The 20,195-nt window shown below is 44.7% G+C and overlaps 1 protein-coding gene across 1 annotated transcript in view; it reads right to left on the bottom strand.

Annotated features, from left to right (window-relative positions):
• Nucleotides 1-8,789: 8,789 nt before the first annotated feature.
• Nucleotides 8,790-20,195, bottom strand: part of LOC130082698 (GTPase IMAP family member 8-like) — a 39,147-nt gene continuing 27,741 nt past the window's right edge. Inside the window, exon 4 of the mRNA XM_056247554.1 lies at nt 8,790-9,934. Coding sequence (XP_056103529.1) covers nt 8,790-9,934 — 1,145 coding nt within the window. The remainder of the gene's footprint in view (nt 9,935-20,195) is intronic.

Below are 20,195 nucleotides of genomic sequence, written 5' to 3'. Positions count from 1 at the left end.
ACAGGGAAATAAACTTTGACGGCAGTCCGGCCGCAGCGGGACACGCGCGTCTTTTCAGAGGCGATGTGTCTGTTAATAAGCGTGAGCGCTCGTGAGCGGGCACGTAACTTACATACTTAACCTGACATGTATGAGGCTGTTCTGGCCGTGTGACAGAGCGGGCAGAAAATAGGCGTGAGCACAGAGTTGTGGGCACGTTTCCTACATCTAGCACTCGAGCGGCATTTGCCAGCTTTATGAGAGTGGGCTCTGCGGGAGACATGGTGGGTATCGTGTTTGTGTGTAAGGGTGAACACCGAGATGTGGGCACCTTTACTACACTCAAGACACCAACGGCGTGAGCCGGATAACCAGACATTAAACTCACTTAAGATTTCTCTGGGTCGCCGCGAGAACGGTGGATGTGTGCAGGCGAGCGGGTTGCATTGCCGGCTCGTTGGCTGCCAAATACACCGCTGCAGTAGCCTTATCTAAGGGGACTGACAGGGCGAGACATTGCGACGGTGGCGTGCAGCCCATGCAGAGAGCTCGAGAGGGCTCTGCATGACGCGCGAACGGGGACACGAGGGCAGGGTAGCTCTCTTGTAACGTAAAGAGAGCTAGCCGCGTGCTCGTTGGTCGAGCAGAACTGTATAAAAATTTCTGCTCTTACCACGCATCCAGTACGTCGCGTATGTTGATGCCCGTCCGGGTCATGCAGAGAGCTCGAGAGGGCTCTGCATGACGCGCGAACGGCGACGCGAGGGCGGGGTAGCTCTCTTGTAACGTAAAGAGACCTAGCCGCATGCTCGTTGGTCGAGCAGAACTGGGAACAGTGTTTGTATGAGGGCGCGCGCACTAGTAGTGGGCACGGGACCTACATGTGACACAGATGATGCCCGTCCGGGTCATTCAGAGAGCTTGAGAGGGCTCTGCATGACGCGCGAAATGGGGGCGCGAGGGCGGGGAAACTCTCTTGTAACGTAAAGAGAGCTAGCCGCGCGGCGCTGTGGTTAAAGACTTCAATTCGAGCCCGCAGGGTCGACATCGGAAGTTCCTCGCAGTGCTTGCATCCTCCATCGAGAGGGCGAGGCTGCGTGTTCCTGGCCCAGGCAGAGAGCGCAGATGGGCGGTCTCCAACGCTGAGCGGCTCTGCACGAGCCATAGGAAGTACGATACATCTTGAAAGAGACGTCTCGCTGCTCTTTTAGGAAGTGTAGAACACAGAATACAGAGATAAAAGGATATGTCGCCGGATAGCGTAGCTCGCACGGATGGCTGAAGGTGGCGAAGATGGCCGGCTTCCTCAGCGCTGTCCTAAGCTGGCTGTTTCGCTTGTTCGACGGCGGCGGTGGCTTCTCTCAGATCCAGCAATGCGAAGAGCTCGCTGAAGAGATGAAAAATCAGGGAAGTCAGCCTACAGCCCCTACTTTTATACGCTAAGCCACGCCCATTCTGGCGGGCTGTGACGCTATGAAGGCGCGGGCGCCCTTCATTGGGCGTGACGTCACGCCGGGATATGTGTAGGGCTGCATAAAATAATAATAACAATAGCATATAGCATGCGGCCTATAAATCACTTCAGTACACTACACTAGAGAAAAATATATGGATTATCATATGAAACTTCAAATGTTTCCATTCGTTATGACGTTATGAAATGAGATTGAAAAACATGAGATGAAAAACATCTCCTCCTGACGTGGAGGGAGTTGCACGAGATATGGCATCAGGTGGAGGCTACCGGTCGGATTACAATGCAATGTGCCATGTACTGCCACCTTTTAACACATGGAGCAAACACGCCATTTATGCGTCTGTTTTAAAACAAGGACGCGCAGTTGTGCCTTCATTGATCAGCTCGTGCTTTGATAAACGCCGCCGAGGATCAGCTGTTTCAACTTTGCTATGCATTTTACTTTTACTATGTGAGGATATACATCTAAACCCAGGACCTGTCGGCGGGGGGGGGGAGAACAAACGGGTGTAAATGGCGTCTCACCCATGTGTGGATCTGCAGTCACGATCGCAGTGAGTTAATCTTACGAGCATACACAAACAAATGGACAAAATTGCATGCCATCAACACTGTCCCCAGATGGTACTGAGACTTTGTGTAAAAAGAACTTGTCGGGTGCTTTGGCACAGACACCGTGCACAGATAAATCTTGTCCGGATACTGGGGTAAACAAACAAAATGCCGCCGTGGAGAAAGCTGGTGCGGCATGTGATTTGGTCACGGCAAAGGGGGCGGAGTAATGATCTATGTTAAAGGGGTCATATAATGCCATTTTTGTACAAGCTAATATGATTCTTTAGGGTCTAAATTAAAAGTTTGTAATATACTTTAATTAAAAATTCTCATTAGTATTGTAAGAAAACACTTATTTTACCTGGTCAAAAACAGCTCTGTTTTCAGCACGCCGTTTCAGTGCATATTACTTTAAATGATCATGAGCTTTGCTCACCCCGCCTCTCTGTTCTGTGCGTACACGTTTGTAACACAATACCATAAGGTGTTGTTCATTATAAACGTGGGATTATGAATTATATGGAGAACATCGTACATAGAAAACATGCAGTAATGTACCCTGAGTGTAAACCTTAGACTCATTCATCGTGAAGCGATTTGCAAAGATATAAATATTAATATAAAGTTTAATAATACACTCACTTCAGTTGTTCTAGAGGTTCAGCAGGAACACGAATATCTGGTACCGATTCTTTATTCAGGAGCAGCTGCTTAGCAAAACCAGCTTTATACTGACCCTCGTTTATAAAGCAGTCTGGTGAGAAATGATTCGCGCAAACATGAGAGCATTGACGTTGCTCGTGGGGAATATTCCCTTCGAAAACAAACACAGCCACTGCGTCTTCAGCGGTTCGGATTTAGGAACATTAAAATGACTGCTGTGTTCGTTATTACACCCAAGAACAGAACACCACAATCGCTTAGACGCCATTCTGCTCATAGACAGTGCTCCAGCTTATCAACAATGACCGCGCCGGTCCGCGTGGACTATGATTGACAGCTCTCACGAGCGAGGGCGGGTCTGTGTTGAAACGCGCCTATCAATCAACAATCGCGGGAGGGGCGTCCGACCGTGTGACGTCACAGCCCGTTCTCATCCTTTGGCGTCATACATGTGACGCTTGTACATTTCGTTGAAATCTTACGCACATGGCATCCTTTAGCATCAATATGAGACGCAGAACCCAAGCCGTCATACAGGTGACGCGCGTGTAAATCCAACGCACATGGCATCGTTTAGCGTGAATATGAGACGCAGATCCCAAGGCGTCATAACCGTAACCCTACCCCAGACCTAAACCTGCCCATAACAGTGCGTGTTATATTGACGCTAAAGGATGCCATGTGCGTAAGATTTCGACGAAATGTCATATGGCGTCACCTATATGACGCCAAAGGATGAGAATGCGTTGGACGTCACACGGTCGAACGGCTCGATTTGAGGCAGGGGAAAACATATAAGGAGATTAAAACAAAACCACTGGATGGATTTTTATCATTATATGATGGTTGTGTACAGGCACTGCCAACACACATTTCAGTACAATCAACTTGAAAAAGTGCATGTACCATTATATGACCCCTTTAAGGACAGTTTTCAATGTGTACACATGGAATCAGTGGGAGATGTTTTGGAATGTGTGGGGATAAAAATTAAGCTGTCTCCGGAAATGTCATTTGCTGTTCTTGCCTTGTATAGGCAATAATCTATTTTTTGATCACCTAACAGACATTCTTAAAAAGTGTGATGTGAAAGAAATACTTCTTATGGGGGATTTTAATATAAATTGGATCGATAAAAATGGTAGAAAAAAATTAAAAGAAATTTTAATTTTACACAAATGATTGAAAAAGCAACTAGGATTACTAAGACATCTCAAACGCTTATTGATCTAGTTTTTACTAACAAAGCTGAGCGTATTGGTAAAGTTTATAATTTAATAACAGGTCTTTCTGATCATAATTTAACATTAGTTGCAAGGAAATTGTCAAAAATGCGCTACCGAAATTTAAATAAGGTTAATATTAATGATTCTGTACTGTATATCCCCAGGAAAGATGTTGAGAGGTTTGACAATGAAATGAGAAAGGTAAATTGGTTGGAAATGATAAATGATAAAGACAGTAATACAGCTTCTAGTGAGTTGATAAAGATGTTCCAACAGCTTGTTTTTAAATATTCTAAAGAAAAAAAGGTAAAGCCTAAAGGCAAAATTCCTTTACCTTGGTTAAATGATAATCTATGGAAATTGATGAGAACTTGAGATTCAGCATTAAAAAAGTCCCATAAAACGGGACTTACAACTGATCGCCTGATCTATAAGGGACTTTGAAATAGTCACTCAACAGCTAAGACAAGCAAAAGCAATGTTTTATCTGAATATAATTAAACAAGCTAAGGGTAACTCTAGAGAACTTTGGCAAACTATAGACAAATTAACTGGAAAGATGCAAATAAGAGCGGAGTTATAGAGCTGAAAATAGATGATGAAAACCACAAGGATGGACTAACAGTTTCAAACTATTTTAATGATTATTTTATTGATTCAGTGAATGAAATTATTCAACATGCCTCTGGATTACTTCATTCTTGTTCATTACCTCAGCCTCCTATTAACGACCATGAGGCTCTGTGTTTTAAACACATTGATTATTCTAAAACAGATAAAATAATACAATCCTTATCTAATTCAAAAGCAAAATATTTTTGGGGAATTGATAGCTCTTTCATTGAAAAACATAGGGAGATTTTAACACCAGTTATTACATATATTGTGAATAAATCTATTGATGAGAGTATCTTCCCCAGTATCTTTAAAACAGCAGTTATAACCCCAATATACAAATCCGGAAGCAAAAACGAAATAAGCAACTACAGGCCAATTAGCATAATGCCTGTAGCATCTAAAATTCTTGAGAAAGCCATCATAGAGCAGCTAACCGATCACTTAGACTGTAATAATCTGTTGCACTCCATGCAGTTTGGCTTCAGACGCAATCATTCCGCCGACGCAGCCTGCTGCTATCTGATGGAAAGCATAAAGGCTAGCTTGGACAGAGGGGGCACGGTGGGTGCCGTGTTTCTGGACTTACGAAAAGCCTTTGACACGGTAAACCACGGTGTCCTCCTGTCTAAGCTCTCTAAGTATAATCTGTCAATGGACACACTGCATTGGATACGATCATATCTTGCAAATCGGATGCAATGTGTGAGGGTGAAAAATCTATTGTCCTCTCTGAAGCCCAGCACAACTGGGGTCCCGCAAGGATCAAATCTGGGACCCTTGTTGTTCAGTATTTACATCAATGATCTCCCGGCTGTGTGCATCATGTACGCAGATGATGCTGTCATCTACGTACATGGGAGGGATATGGAGCAAGTAGCCACTAAATTGTCCTCAGCTATGGACAAAATAAGTAACTGGCTAAAATCTTTTTGCTTAACACTAAATACTGAAAAAAATGTTGGAATGTATTTCGCTAAGTCTAAAAAATTTTAAGATATGCCTAACATCTATTTTAATGGACAAAAAATTACCATCGTGACAGAGACTAAATATTTAGGTGTCCATTTAGATCAAACTTTAAGTTTTAAAAAACATATTAAAAAAATGTCTAACTCCATTAAATATAACATTTCTATTTTCAAACATATTAGGAATAGTTTGACAATTGAAGCATCTTTCATGTATTTTAATGCCATGATTTCTTCACACATCACCTATTGTTTGTCCTGTTGGTCACAGGCCAACGAGACCACACTTAAACCGCTCAGATCAGGCGTTAAAGGTGCTTGACAGAAAAGCCCCTCGCTATCATCATTGCAGTATTTTAAGTAAATATAAAGTATTAATTTTTGACTCCCTAATTCGATGTACAAATTTGAGAACTGTTTTTAAAATTGTTAATAATATTGCTCCACTCTCAATGAAAAAATTCATAAAACTTTATTCTGAACAAACGAACCGAACATCCCGGTCCACTGATCACAGAAATTGTGCTATCCCGAAAAGATCCTCCGCCTTTGCACAGACAGCTTTTTCATTTAAAAGTATTAAACAATGGAATCAACTTCCTAACAGTCTAAAGTTGTCTGAAGATTTGAATAATTTTTCTCAAAACTTAAAGAAACACATTCTTGATAACCAGCTGTGTCAGCATTAGCATATTTAAAATTTACAAATGTAATTTTAAAGTAAATGTTTTTGACTTTGTTGTATATATTATAGGCTGTGATGGTCTTTTGATTAGTTCTTTCATCTTGAACATCTGATTGTTTTTAAATGACCATTGTTGGACTAATATTATATGTACTTGCTAGTACTATTGATAGTTATTTTGTAATGTAATGTTGTACATATTGTGTGTACCTGCCCGGGGACTGCAGATGAAAATTAGCTTCGGCTAACTCTGGTACAAAACATCTTTTCGTAAGATTAATGTATTTTGTACGTTGTTGATTAACTTTTTTGATCACCTTCAAATGTTGTTTAAACATATACACACACAATGTTTCACTTGAATCCACTACCACAGCCCTCAACGAGCCCAACCACAGAGCTCAAAACATAGACCTTTCAAAGTCTATGATTGTAGCGCCACTTACCATTAAAAGGCAGCAAAGACACGTTCTTAATGACACAGAGCTCTAATCATGCCGGGGCAGTAAAAGTATTATTCTGGTTTAGAACCATCTGTAGCCTATTAATATATTAACAATGTAGAGACTGTATATAGACTATATACTAACTCTTTCCCAAATATTGATGGATATTTCCATCATTTGTGAGAGAAATACTTCCCTGCCATTGACAGAATTTTCTGGCTTTCCGTGTTTTCACTGTTATATGGTAGGGGGCGCTATTACACATCTTCTGAAACAGTACTGAATCTCCTGATCAAAACACCTGCGAAGAAGATGCAAAAACAAGCGATATCATATGCATATGTAAAATAACACAAACATCCACATTCCCCTTCAGCATTTTTGATAATTTTCACAAAAATGTCATGGCCCCCAGAATATTTTAACACGTAATAAATCAAAAAAAAAAAAAAAAACCTTTTCTGCTTTAAAGACAAAAAACTTTTATTCTAGCTTCATGCATTCTTGTTTTTTTATCAACACTTAAAAGTGGGTAAGTTTCATTAAAAAAAAGCAACATTTTGAGCAGAAAGCAGGCAAAATTGTGTTTTGTCAAAGATGGAGTAGATCGAGTCCATCAAGCTTTACAGTCCTGTTGCTCGTGCTGGATCACCATTTCATTCTTTAACATTAGGCAGTTTTGATTTATATGCTGTTTAATGTTGATGATCGCATTATTTTACATGTATATGATTACATATGCTATTGCTTGTGTCTGCATCTTCTTCGCCTGTGTTTTGATCAGGAGATTCTGTACTCTTTCAGAATATTGTAGTGTAGTAGCACCCCCTACCTTATAACAATGAAAACGCAGAAAGCCGTAAAAACGTTTTTGGCGGGAAGCACTTTCTCATAAAAGACCTGATAACTCGTCAATGACAGGGAAAGAGTTAAAAGGCATAAAAATATATGATCCGGATATATTTAAACATATAAAATCAAAACTGCCTAATGTTTCTGAATGAAATGTTGACCCAGGATGAACTACAGTGTGTTGGACTCGATCTACTCGATCTACTGTTTTGATCATCGGTCTGAATCTGATCCAGATGTAGTCTTTGACAAAAACATGATTTTTTTTCAGTTTTTTGCTCAAAATGTTGCTAAAAAACAACAACAACAAAAAACAGAAAAAAAAATCATGTTTTTGTCAAAGACTACATTTTTTTTTTTTTTTTTTTTTAAGCAGAGGTTCTGTCTTTTCATTTGATATATTGCATGTTCAGATATTTGTACAACAAAATATTATGGGGGCCATGACATTTTTGTGAAAATGGTCAAAAACACTGGCATTGGCTGGCAATTATTTTTTTTTATTTTTTTTATCGCTGAGGGGGAAAGCTAATATTTTGTTAATGGTTTGTTTATTACTGTATACTTATTATAATGTGTTACCTAAACTTTATTATGAAAATAACTAGTTTTTCAAGCATCAATTAAATGCTTTGGGTGTTACAACATTTTGCAGACAGCAGGGACGTGCACAGACATTTTGAGGGGCAGGGGCTCAAGTGAAAAAAAGGGCACTTCTCATAATTACGTATTTTTTTACTTTTTTTAAACAAAAAAGTATATATATTAACACAACTCTGACTTAAAAAATTCATTAAAAAAGTTCATTTTATCTTCCTCAAACTCAAGCAATTGTTTCATTTTCAAAAGATGTCTACAAAATAATCAGTTCACACAGAAACCATGGTCTCCTTAGTAGGTTTATATTCATAGGTTTATAGAGCAGCAAAGGATACCATGCCACAATGTGCATGTTTTCTAGGCTAGTAGTTTCAATCAAGTATATATTTGATACACCTGATGGTGACATGGACTTAGTTTCACATTTGAGGGAGGACTGTATCATCATCATCAAATAAAACCTTCAAAATCCACATTTAGATGGAGTTTGTTTTAAACCTATATCCTCCATCTGTTTGCATCTGTAGATTTCTTCTAAATTCACCAATTTAGATTTCTACATTTCAGGGGGAAAGACTCTTGATGTATGTAAGTCATTAACTGGGGACGTTCTGTGGTGATATGCTTTAGTTATTTTGTTTATCCTATTTTGTTTTGCTATTTTGTTTGACACCTGCATTGCCCTGTCAATTAGATGCAAACGTGCGCATTTTAACTAGTTTACAGGAATGTTGACAGGATTTTCGCTTTTAGTTCTTTTATCAGCTGCTCCAACTTTTTCATATCGAACTTTTTTGTCAGTTTCTGATTCTCCTGCTCTTGCTTCTGCATCTCCTCCTCCTTCAGTTCGAGCTCCTTTATCAGCTGCTTCACCTCCTTCAGTTCGAGCTTTTTTGTAAGTTTCTGATTCTCCTGCTCTTGCATCTGCATCTTCTCCTTCTTCAGTTCGAGATCCTTTATCAGTTTCTGATTCTCCTGCTCTTGCATCTGCATCTTCTCCTTCTTCAGTTCGAGCTCTTTTATCAGTTTCTGATTCTCCTGCTCTTGCTCCTGCATCTTCTCCTCCTTCAGTTCGAGGTCCTTTATCAGTTTCTGAGTCTCATACGCTTGCTTTTGCAGTATCTGGTTCTCCTGCTTTTGCTTTTGCAGCTGTTCCTCCTTCTGTTCAAGCTCCCTTTTCATATGCCATGTCCCTAGTAATATAACTGCAATCAATACAATAGCACACAAAATATATGGAAACTTTGCCAGGTTCATTCTGTCCTTCTCTGTCATTTCTGTTTGAGTTGTGTAAAACATCTCAGGTGTGTAATGCCTCATTCCATGCTGCCTCCTTAATGCATTCATCTTTTGCAGCAGTTCTGTAACCTGCTGTTGATTGTTTCTATCTTCATTGTTGAATGAGTGATATCTGCCACCACAACTTTCAACTATTTTCATTAAATTGTGGCTTTCCGTGATGTACTCCTCCAAAGATTTACCCTTCAGCAGATCAGTGTGAGTAAACAGAATGATGGTACGAAGCAAAGCCTCTTTTCCGAAGTTCTCCTGGATCCATTGCACTGAGTTCCTCTCCTCTTGTGTGAATCTCACTCCCAGTTTGAACACCAGCAGGAACACATGAGGACCAGGAGCAGACATCTCTACACACATCTCTATTTCAGCCTTCACTTGCTCTTCTGTGATAGACGTATTGAACAGTCCTGGAGTGTCGATTACAGTAATGGTCTTCCCATCCAAAACTCTTCCCTGTCTCTCACACATTTTACTGGCCTCTTTAAATGCATTCCTGCCCAGGATGGTGTTTCCAGTTGTGCTTTTTCCTACTCCAGTTTCACCCAGGAGCAAAATCCTTAGATCACCTGCTAAAAATAATTATAAACATTTTTTAAAATAAAAAATCATAATAAATTACATATTTTTATATTTCAAGGCAAACCATCCTCTCAATCCTCTCTGGAAACATGTATTTACACGGTTTACTGTGAAATCAATCATAAAGGTTACCCAGGTTGTTCAAAACACAGACACTTTTATTCATTTTTAAAATTTGCTTTGAGGTAGTCTCTTTTGGTGTGTGCCTTTTTAGGTTTCCATATAATTGTAAAGTCTCTTTTCTTTCTTCCAGACTCCCAGTCATTTTCTCTCAGTTTGCAAAGCTATGATTTGATCAGTTTGTAACAGTCACATATATAATCATTTCAATATCCTGTATGTGTTTACAAATTGTCTGCAAATTAGGGGTTGGTGCTGATTTCCCTCACACTTTGTGTGCTTGCTAAACTGTAAATAACTGTTCAATATGTTATTTATTTTTATTCTCCATGTATTAAATATTTATGTTGAATTGAAAGTATAATTAAGAAAAATTGTTGTTCCCTTTCGTAGTCACTCCTAGTTACGTCGGATGACGGAGAATGGGGGTTTCGCCAGAAAGCCTATCATCTTCGAGTATTAAAAAACGAACCAATGGCAAGAAATGCCTGGGTCTGCGGAATTCGCATAATGTATCTCCGCCCCACCGCGTGGGTATTTAAGGAGAGACACCTGCAACAGCAGATCATGTTTTCGCTTCGGAGCCAAGAGCATCTCTTCACTCCACAAGCCAAATCCTGAGTTTCTTCAGTGACTACATCTCTTCGAGACGAGCGAACTCTCCGGTGTTGGTGTGACGGCGGTATCCAGCGAGTTTCACATTGCCTGCGATCTGAGCAGTGGTCTGCCAGTCTGTGTGTTCTCCCTGGTTGCTTCAACATCCGCGGAGTATTTTCCTCTCACTAAAGAGCTGCACGCGGCACGTCTTTTTAAAGACGCGTCTTTCTAAAGACGATCTGCCCGTGTATTTCTGAGTGTGGTATTCTGATAGATTCAGCTGATGGGCGCGAGCGCTGTTTGAGTGTTTGGAACCCGCGTGGTCCCGGGTGAGTTCGCCGGCCCGCCCGCGGGCCCGCGGTCTCATTCGGTCCCCCGGCTGATGAAATCATGTATATCACCGCATCACAAGGTGAGCTGGAGTCCTCTAGAGATGATGGCTCGTCTGTGCTGCCGTCCTCGGATGTGCTAGCATAACGAGTTTGATCCAGAGTGCACAGCTATGCTTCCCGGGCTGCCGCGAGTATCGGGCTTGTGTGGAACCTTCTGCCATGTCCCGAGCACTTAAGGCTGATGATTGGTTTTTGGGGGTGGCGAACCCAAATCCTTTCTACCCGGACGTGCATGAAGAGATCATGAGATCGTGGAAGTCTCTTTTGACTTTTCGCGACTGCTCAGTGGCCTCTTCCGCCTTCTCTGCCCTTGTAGAGGCCGCTGCCTAGGGTACACTGGGGTTCCCCCTGTGGAGTGCTCTGTGGCAACACTTATGTGTCCCCACAGCGCCTCCACCTGGCGTGGCGACCCTAAGCACCCCTCCAATGCCTGTAGGTTCTTGTCTACTCCGGTGGCGGGGACCTATAGAGCTGCGGGGCAGGCTGCCACCTCACTGCGTGTTATTGCCATCCTTTTTGGTGTTTAATGACATGCACGAGGGTAGGGCTGATTCAGGGCTCATCCTTGAGCTGCCTGCCGTCACCGACCTTGCTCTACGAGCGACGTAGGTGACCGCACGCTCCCTGAGTCAGGTGATGTCCACATAGGTGGTCAGACATCTCTGGCTAACCTGGTTGATGTGCGCGAGGCTGAGTGAATACGTTTCCTCAACTTCCCCATATCCCAGGCTGGCCTCTTCGGCGGCGCGGTTGAGGGCTCTGCCCAACAGTTCTCGGCCGCCCAGAAGTGGACTGTGGCTATTTGTCTGACCCCGCAGCGCTGCTGCCTCCAGCCGCCCGCTCAGACGCCTCAGTCCACTTGCTGCCGAATGCACCCTCCTGCGACTTCTGCCCCCTCCCGCCCGGCCCCCAGCAGCACCGGGCCGTGCCGTGGAGGTGGTCGCAGGAAGGCGCCCCTGCCCGTACCAGCCCCGCAGCCCCGCTAACGCCAGGCTTGCGGCGCTCCCGTTACGGGCAGCTCAGATGTGGGTTGCAGTTCTTCAGGGAGTGGTTGCAGGGCCACTCCTTCCCCCGGTGGAGGGCCGGGGGAGAATCTTTTCTAAACCAAAGAGCTGCATCCCATCTCTGAGCCCTCAGAGGGCGGACGACAGTGCGCGACGCTCCCGGGCCTCGCCGCTCTCGTCCCCCTCTGTCTCTGAGGGCGCGGATGACAGTGTGTGCCGTCTCCGGACCACACCACTCTCGTCCCCCTCTGTCGCCAGACCCCTGGCAGAGCAGACCCCCGTGGAACGCTGGTCCTTCCCTGGTCTCCTCTGTCAGGACGCGGAGCATGACCGTCCCCCCGCACCGGGCCGCTATGCCACCCACGCCTGGGCCGGTCACTCCGCTTCGCTGCCCCTCCGGGGGGACGTCTGTGGTTCGGATGATTCCGCTGGTTCAGTTCTTGGGAGCTTGGTTAGAGGTTCCCAACCTGTCCCGCTGGGTCGCCCGAACTATCAGGCTCGGCTATGCGATCCAATTCGCACGGTCTCCTCCCCGCTTCAGGGTAGTCCGTTTTACTCTGGTCGGTGGCAATGCCCCAATCATGAGAGCGGAGGTTGCCACCCTGCTGGCGAAGGGTGCAATCGAGACTGTCCCTCCAGCCGAAATGAGGTCTGGGTTTTACAGCCCGTACTTCATTGTCCCCAAGAAGACCGGTGGGTTACGGCCAATCCTGGATCTGCGCGTCTTGAGCCACTCCCTTCACAGGCTGCCGTTCAAGATGCTCACGGCCAAACGCATTTTCGAATGCGTGTGGCCACAGGGTTGGTTTGCAGCGATAGACCTGAAGGACGCCTACTTCATGTCTCCATTTTACCTCGACACAGACCGTTCTTCGGTTTGCTTTCGAGGGGCAGGCATACCAGTACGCGTTTCTCCCATTCGGGCTGGCTCTGTCTCCTCGCGTCTTTACGAAGGTCGTCGAGGCAGCCCTTGTTCCCCTACGCGAACACGGGGTTCGCATCCTGAATTATCTCGACGACTGGCTAATATTAGCTCACTCTCGAGATCAGGTTTGCGAACACAGATGTTGTGCTCCGGCACCTAGCCCATCTGGGCCTTCGGGTCAACTGGGAGAAGAGCAAACTCTGCCCCGTGCAGAGGATCTCTTTTCTCGGTATGGAGATCGACTCGGTCGCCATGTCCGCGCAGCTTACGAGCGAGCGCGCACACTCACTGCTGACTTGTCTTCGACAGTTCGAGGACAAGAGTGCGGTCCCACTGAAACTTTTTCAGAGGCTCCTGGGGCATTGGCATCCGCAGCCGCGGCTACGCCACTCGGATTGCTTCATATGAGACCGCTTCAGCTGTGGCTTCGCGATCGGGTCCCGAGGTGGGCATGGCATCGCGGTACGCTCAGAGTTCTAATAACTCCGACCTGCCGTCAGACCTTCACCCCGTGGCGGAACCTCAGCTTTCTACGGGCCGGAGTTCCCCTAGAACGAGTTTCCAGGCATGTTGTTTTCTCCACAGATGCCTCTGCCACGGGCTGGGGCGCCATGTGCAATGGACATGCAGCCGCGGGCTCCTTGACAGGACCCCAGCGCCTCATGCATGTCAATTGCCTCGAGTTGCTGGCAGTACGCCTTGCCCTGCACCGCTTCCACGCGCTGCTCCTGGGTCAACACGTACTTGTCCGTTCGGACAATACTGCGACAGAAGCGTACATCAACCGTCAGGCTGGTCTACGCTCTCGCCGTATGTCGCAACTCGCACGCCACCTCCTCTTATGGAGTCAGAAGCACCTGAGGTCCCTTCGTGCTATTTACATTCCAGGAGAGCGGAACCTTGCAGCCGACGAGCTGTCACGGCTCCGGCCAACCTCTGGCGAATGGTGACTCCATCCCCAGTCGGTCCAGCTGATATGGGACCAGTTCGGGGACGCACAGATAGATCTGTTTGCCTCCCACGACTCATCCCATTGCGCGGCACGGATGCACTGGCGCACAGCTGGCCGCAGGGCCTACGCAAGTATGCGTTCCCCCAGTGAGCCTTCTCGCACGGACTCTGTGCAAGATCAAGGAGGACGAGGAGCAGGTCATTATGGTCGCCCCATACTGGCCCACCAAGACCTGGTTCTCCGAACTGATACTCCTCGCGACAGCACCTCCTTGGCCAATTCCTCTGAGGAAGGACCTCCTTTCTCAGAGACGGGGCACCCTATGGCACCCGGTTTGAGTACCCTGCCACCTGCGGTGGCGGCTACCATCACTTCCGCTAGAGCGTTCTCCATGAGACACGTCTACGCATTGAAGTGGAACCTCTTCGTCAACTGGTGCTCTTCTCGGCGAGAAGACCCCAGGAGATGCTCGACCGGTGTCGTGCTTTCCTTTCTGCAAGACGGGTTGGAGCGAAGGCTGTCTCCCTCCACCCTGAAGGTGTATGTGGCCGCTATCGCCGCATATCACGATGCAGTCGAAGGTAAGTCTCTTGGAAAGCACGACCTGATCATCAGGTTCCTGAGAGGAGCGAGGAGACTGAATCCTCCTCGCCCTCCTCTCGTTCCCTCTTGGGACCTCTCAGTGGTGTTAAATGCCCTGCAGAGGGCTCCTTTTGAGCCTCTGCAATCAGCTGAACTTAAGATCCTGTCAATGAAGACAGCGCTCCTGGTTGCGTTGGCCTCCATCAAGAGGGTAGGGGACCTGTACGCATTCTCCGTTGACGAAGCGTGCCTGGAGTTCGGGCCCGGTCACTCTCAGGTGATCCTGAGACCCCGGCCTGGATATGTGCCCAAGGTTCCCACCACTCCCTTCCGGGACCAGGTGGTGAACCTGCAAGCGCTGCCCCGGGAGGAGGCAGACCCAGCCTTGGCACTGCTCTGTCCAGTACGCGCACTCCGTGCTTACGTAGACAGGACGCAGTGTTTCAGGACCTCAGACCAGCTCTTTGTCTGTTATGGTGGGAAGCTGAAGGGAAAGGCTCTCTCCAAACAAAGGTTGTCTCACTGGATAGTGGACGCCATTGCTTTGGCATACCAGCAGCAAGGTCGACCATGCCTCCTTGGGGTGACGGCCCACTCCACTCAGAGTGTGGCGTCCTCTTGGGCTTTACCGCGTGGCGCCTTGCTAACAGACATCTGCAGAGCTGCAGGCTGGGCGACACCCAACACATTCGCCAGATTTTACAATCTCCGAGTGGAGCCAGTCTCCTCCCGTGTACTGACTTTTTCAAGCTAACACGGGAACCGTTAGGTGTCTTCGCTTGCTCGCCACTCCACTCCACGGACTGGATACGTGCGATATTTCCTCAGGTGAGCCTTCCTCTCTGAAGCCCTGAGTTCCTCCAGCACTGTTGACGCTGGCGCCAGTGTCTATTGCCTGTGCGTCGGCTAGGTGCCTCCGTGTGCATGGTTCCTCCCCTGAGTAACCCCCACATGTGTATTTCCACTGTAAGCCTCTTTGAGCATGTGTCTTTCCCTCGGCAAGCCACATTGCCACTCCTGGAGTTGAAAGTAGATGCCACCCCACGGGCTGGTCACTCTAGTGTTCCTCCATATGTAGCCCCCTCGGGCCATATGTGTATTCTTAAGTCCTCCCTACGGGTAGGCATGCTGCGGCATATCTCCCCTGAGATATGCTTCCCAGTGTACCTTGGTATTCCTGTGTTTAGTAGGACTCCTTCGTCCGTGCCTATATCACGACAGGGAGGTCAGACTTCGCAGGGCACTGGAAGACAGCTGTGAAGGTGGCGTGATTACACGGGGACCCCCATTCTCCGTCATCCGACGTAACTCGGAGTGACTACGAAAGGGAACGTCTCGGTTACGGATGTAACCCTCGTTCCCTGAGTAGGGAACGGAGACGTTACGTCTCCCTGCCACTTCCGCTGTACCGCTGGGTAGACGCCTGAGTTCAGTCTCGGCTCCTCAGCGAAGACATGATCTGCTGTTGCAGGTGTCTCTCCTTAAATACTCACGCGGTGAGGCGGAGATACATTATGCAAATTCCGCAAACCCATGGCATTTCTTGCCATTGGCTCGTTTTTTAATACTCGAAGATGATAGGCTTTCTGGTGAAACCCCCATTCTCCGTCATCCGACGTAACGTCTCCGTTCCCTACTCAGGGAACGAGGGTTACATCCGAAACCGAGACGTTTGCTATTATTAAGTTTTGCAAGTATATAATTTTAAAAGAAAATCTATCTGTACAATATTATATTTAAATGTTTAAAAAAAACCAATCCTTGGCCTGAAGACATTATTCTGATAGAAAGTGCTATAATTTCAGTAAAAGTCGCTATTAATTACTTTGTGTCTTCTAGTTTTATAAAAGTAAAATTGATCTTATCTGTCTGATCTCAAAAGTATAAAAAATAATTTTACTGACCTTGACCTGAAGTCATTTTTATTGTGTGGAATTCCCTGCGTTGTTTCACTCAGGTGTTCTCTCTCTGAACGCCGGAGCTCTTTGTTGTGATAGTGAAAGTCCTCTAGTTGAAATAGTCATTGCGATCATGTGACTCATCTCTCAGGTCTTTGTAAACTCACAACTGCCACTTGAGGACACTATATACCAGCACGGAGCAAAAGAGATCTGAGATCTTGTAAGTTAATTGTAGTTACTTGAATGTTAATATTGTGTTTCTCATTTGCTCCTGTGTAGTTATTCATTAATGATTGAACAGTATTCTAAAGTGTTACCACTTACCTTATTTCAGAAATAAATGTTAATTTGCTAAATAAATTCTGTTTTCTATTTTCAATGGTAAGATTTCTTTCTAAAGTGCTTTTGTAAGAGGTATAGTTAAAATAAAATCCTGCCATCTACTAATGGTTATGTTGTTCCACACCCGTACGTCTTACTTTTGTAGAACAAACAACCTCTCAGTCAATACAAGGACATTCAGCGACCTGTAGCATAAGAAGAGGCATTCAGATGCCAAGACAGTGCCCTGCCTCTAATGAAGTATTCAAAAAATGTGGCAAAAGAACCACTTTGCAAGTTAGAAATAGACACACTGTTTATTGGGCCTGTAGTTCAGCTGAACAGGTCTGACAGGCATGACTGTCAATCTCAAACTCGACACAGTGCTGAAGCAAATATTCTTCCGATGAAAATCCATGATCAGCTGCAGATCCCTGTGACTATGCAAAAAACACACAGTGCTTGCATCTTATGGTGACACCTGCATCAAACCAGAAGGTGTCATTCAGCCACACATGCAGACTAAAAACCAAAACGACTGACATGATGTTCTTCTTGACCACAGCATCAGGCATAGCACTTCTCAGGGACAGCTAGGCATGTGTAGAGTTGGACCTCATTAGAAAAGTGGAGGCCCCGCACCATTATCATCCACTACAAAGACCAAGCTCCTCCGTCGCTACACAGCTAAACCCCCTGAGTTAAATTAATATCGCTCGGTGTATATAATCTCCCTGTAACATGTATATTCAGTTTTGGTTTTGTGTTCAGTTCCTGTTTGCCTGTGTTTTCTTTGCTAGTTTGTCTCCATGGTCGTTAATTGAGTTATGCAGTTTTTCATTTTTAAGTTAACTATCTCTCTGTGTATTATACTCATTTCATTCAGTCCTTTGTTCCGTGTTGTTTTTGATTCAAGTGGTTGTGTTAGCTGAATCTCCTGAGTTCTCTTGTTATTCCTAAGTGTTATATTAAAGACTGTAGTTATAGAATCCCCTTCGTCATGAGTGTCTTTAAACCAGCCACTACATGACAGATGACATACCCGCATTGCAGCTCCTCTTCCCAGAACAATGGCCGTTACTGGAGTATTTGTTTCGGACGCTCCTTAAAAACTGCTAGATCTGAGGGCTGTTCCATAAAACAAGATTAGAATACGAGCCAGGCTTATTTTGGTTAGTCAGTCTTATTGTCGGTTGATTCTGTTTCATAAAGCAAACTTAAAATAGTTAAAACTCAGTTACTTTGGCAACTTGCTGGGAAACTAATATTGTCCAGGGCAGGCTAACTGTTGTTACACAGATCCTCTAACACTGACCGACAGGAACACAATGATATTACCACTGATACTCTCTATTGGACTTTATTAACCACTATTATTCCAAAAATAAATATACAGAAAATCAACTCACAATGATAAATGAGACAATATAGACCTACAAACGTGAAATTATATTGTATATGAAATGTTTATGTTAACGTTGATATATATACTGTATATGGCAACCAGTGTTTGATTTGCATGGATGTATGTGTGATTATTCAACACATTCTCATCCTTTGGCGTCATATAGGTGACGCCATATGACATTTCGTCGAAATCTTACGCACATGGCGTCCTTTAGCGTCAATATAACACAAACTGTTATGGGCAGGTTTAGGTCTGGGGTAGGGTTACGGTTATGACGCCTTGGGTTCTGCGTCTCATATTGACGCTAAAGGATGCCATGTGTGTCGGATTTAGACGAAATGTCAAAAGCGTCACCTGTATGACGGCTTGGGTTCTGCGTCTCATATTGACGCTAAAGGATGCCATGTGCGTAAGATTTCGACGAAATGTCAAAAGCGTCACATGTATGACGCCTTGGGATGAGAACGGGCTGGATTATTATTAACAGCTGAAACACTTGCTATTTCAAGTTTATGAACGCAATGTTTCTGAGTACGTGCAGTTCATTTAAATTAGGTAATTTAGTTTCGGTTTGAATGTTTTACCGTTTCTGACCACTAAGTGCTGGTGTTGTATAAAAATATCTTGGATTATGTGTTTATTCCTTTATTTTATTCTAACTTTAACTTGTTGCTTTATTTGAGAGATATGTATCTGTTTATGGAAATTATGTTTGTGTAATAATACTCAAGACATATTGTTAATAAATATATCTTTATTCCTTTCTCTTTGTAGACCACACACAAGCCTGTGTACTGCTGTGTTGTGTACAGCCAAAGACTGCCAACAGATAAACCCCCTTTGCATGAAACTGATCTGAATCCAGTGTGTTCTGACCGACACTCCATTGAGGAAAATTAGATCTAAACCATCACCTAATACAGTCCACCTTTTCCAGCCCTACTATCGAACAAAAAGAGTACATACTTTTAGGGCGTAGTATAAGTAGGTGAATTGGGACGCAGCACAGGTGACTGAACCAAAATACTGAGGAGGACTTTTACTTTCTGAACCTGGACTTTACATAACCAAAGATTGTTGAAATATAGGGAGCCAAACTGGAGTCAGTTCATCTGCAAAAATTAACAATGTAGGCTGGAAGTCCATCAGGGCCTGCCGATTTCTTAGGACCAATGCGTTTAAAATAGTGTTTGATATGATTAGCCTCAATCAGCAACTTATCTTTATTAACACAAGAAGACTCCATATCGCTAATGCTATTCACAGGAATATGCCCACACTTCTCAAATCTTAAGTAAAAATAGTTTAAATCATTGGATTTCTGTAAATCAGCAAGAATAGATACAAGTTTACTTCCTAATATCGGTATCGGCCTCCACAAATCTATATTGGTCGAGCTCTAGCGATTACAGTGTGTTTCGGAAGCTACACACCATTACTGAACATCAGCTCCGTCTGGAGGCTTCATAAAGCTCAGCGCTTGTAAACAATGTAAAGACAGTAACGATGATGTCGATTTTACCATATCCGAGTCCAATTACAAAACATTGAAAGAACTAGCACAGGGACTACAATGGGCAAGTTATGAAATGAATCCAAGGCAGAAGTCCAGTGAGAAATATCCAAACACGTCTGGTAGAATTCACAAACCGGCAGGGACTGGAGTGCAGGAGACCGGAGAGACATATGTCACCGATGTTAAGGCCAAGGGTTATTCACCACAATCCGGAGGAGCAGACACCAGAGGCAGACAACCAAGGTAAGTTTAAAAGGTAAGGTTTTATTAAAATTAAAAAGGGATAAAAGCAGGGACAGGGACGTTCGTGGCTGTGGTACGATACGGGGAGGGGAGTGCTGGTAGGCACTCTTCCGTTCTTCAGGTAAGTATATCCCTCTCTTGGTGGCTCGTAGGATAGGCAGTGGCTCTTCTTGTCGTCAGACTCGTTGAATAAGCTCGTGGGACAGACAGTGACTTCTCTCGTCGTCAGACTCGTTGAATAAGCTCATGGGACAGACAGTGACCTCTCTCGTCGTCAGACTCGTTGAATA

The sequence above is a fragment of the Rhinichthys klamathensis genome, unplaced genomic scaffold (assembly GCF_029890125.1).
Source record: "Rhinichthys klamathensis goyatoka isolate OS25496 unplaced genomic scaffold, OSU_Roscu_1.1 h1tg000049l_1, whole genome shotgun sequence".
NCBI lineage: Eukaryota > Metazoa > Chordata > Actinopteri > Cypriniformes > Leuciscidae > Rhinichthys > Rhinichthys klamathensis.
The sequence above is the reverse complement of the archived record's forward strand: the minus strand, read 5'-3'. Positions and strand labels throughout refer to the sequence as shown.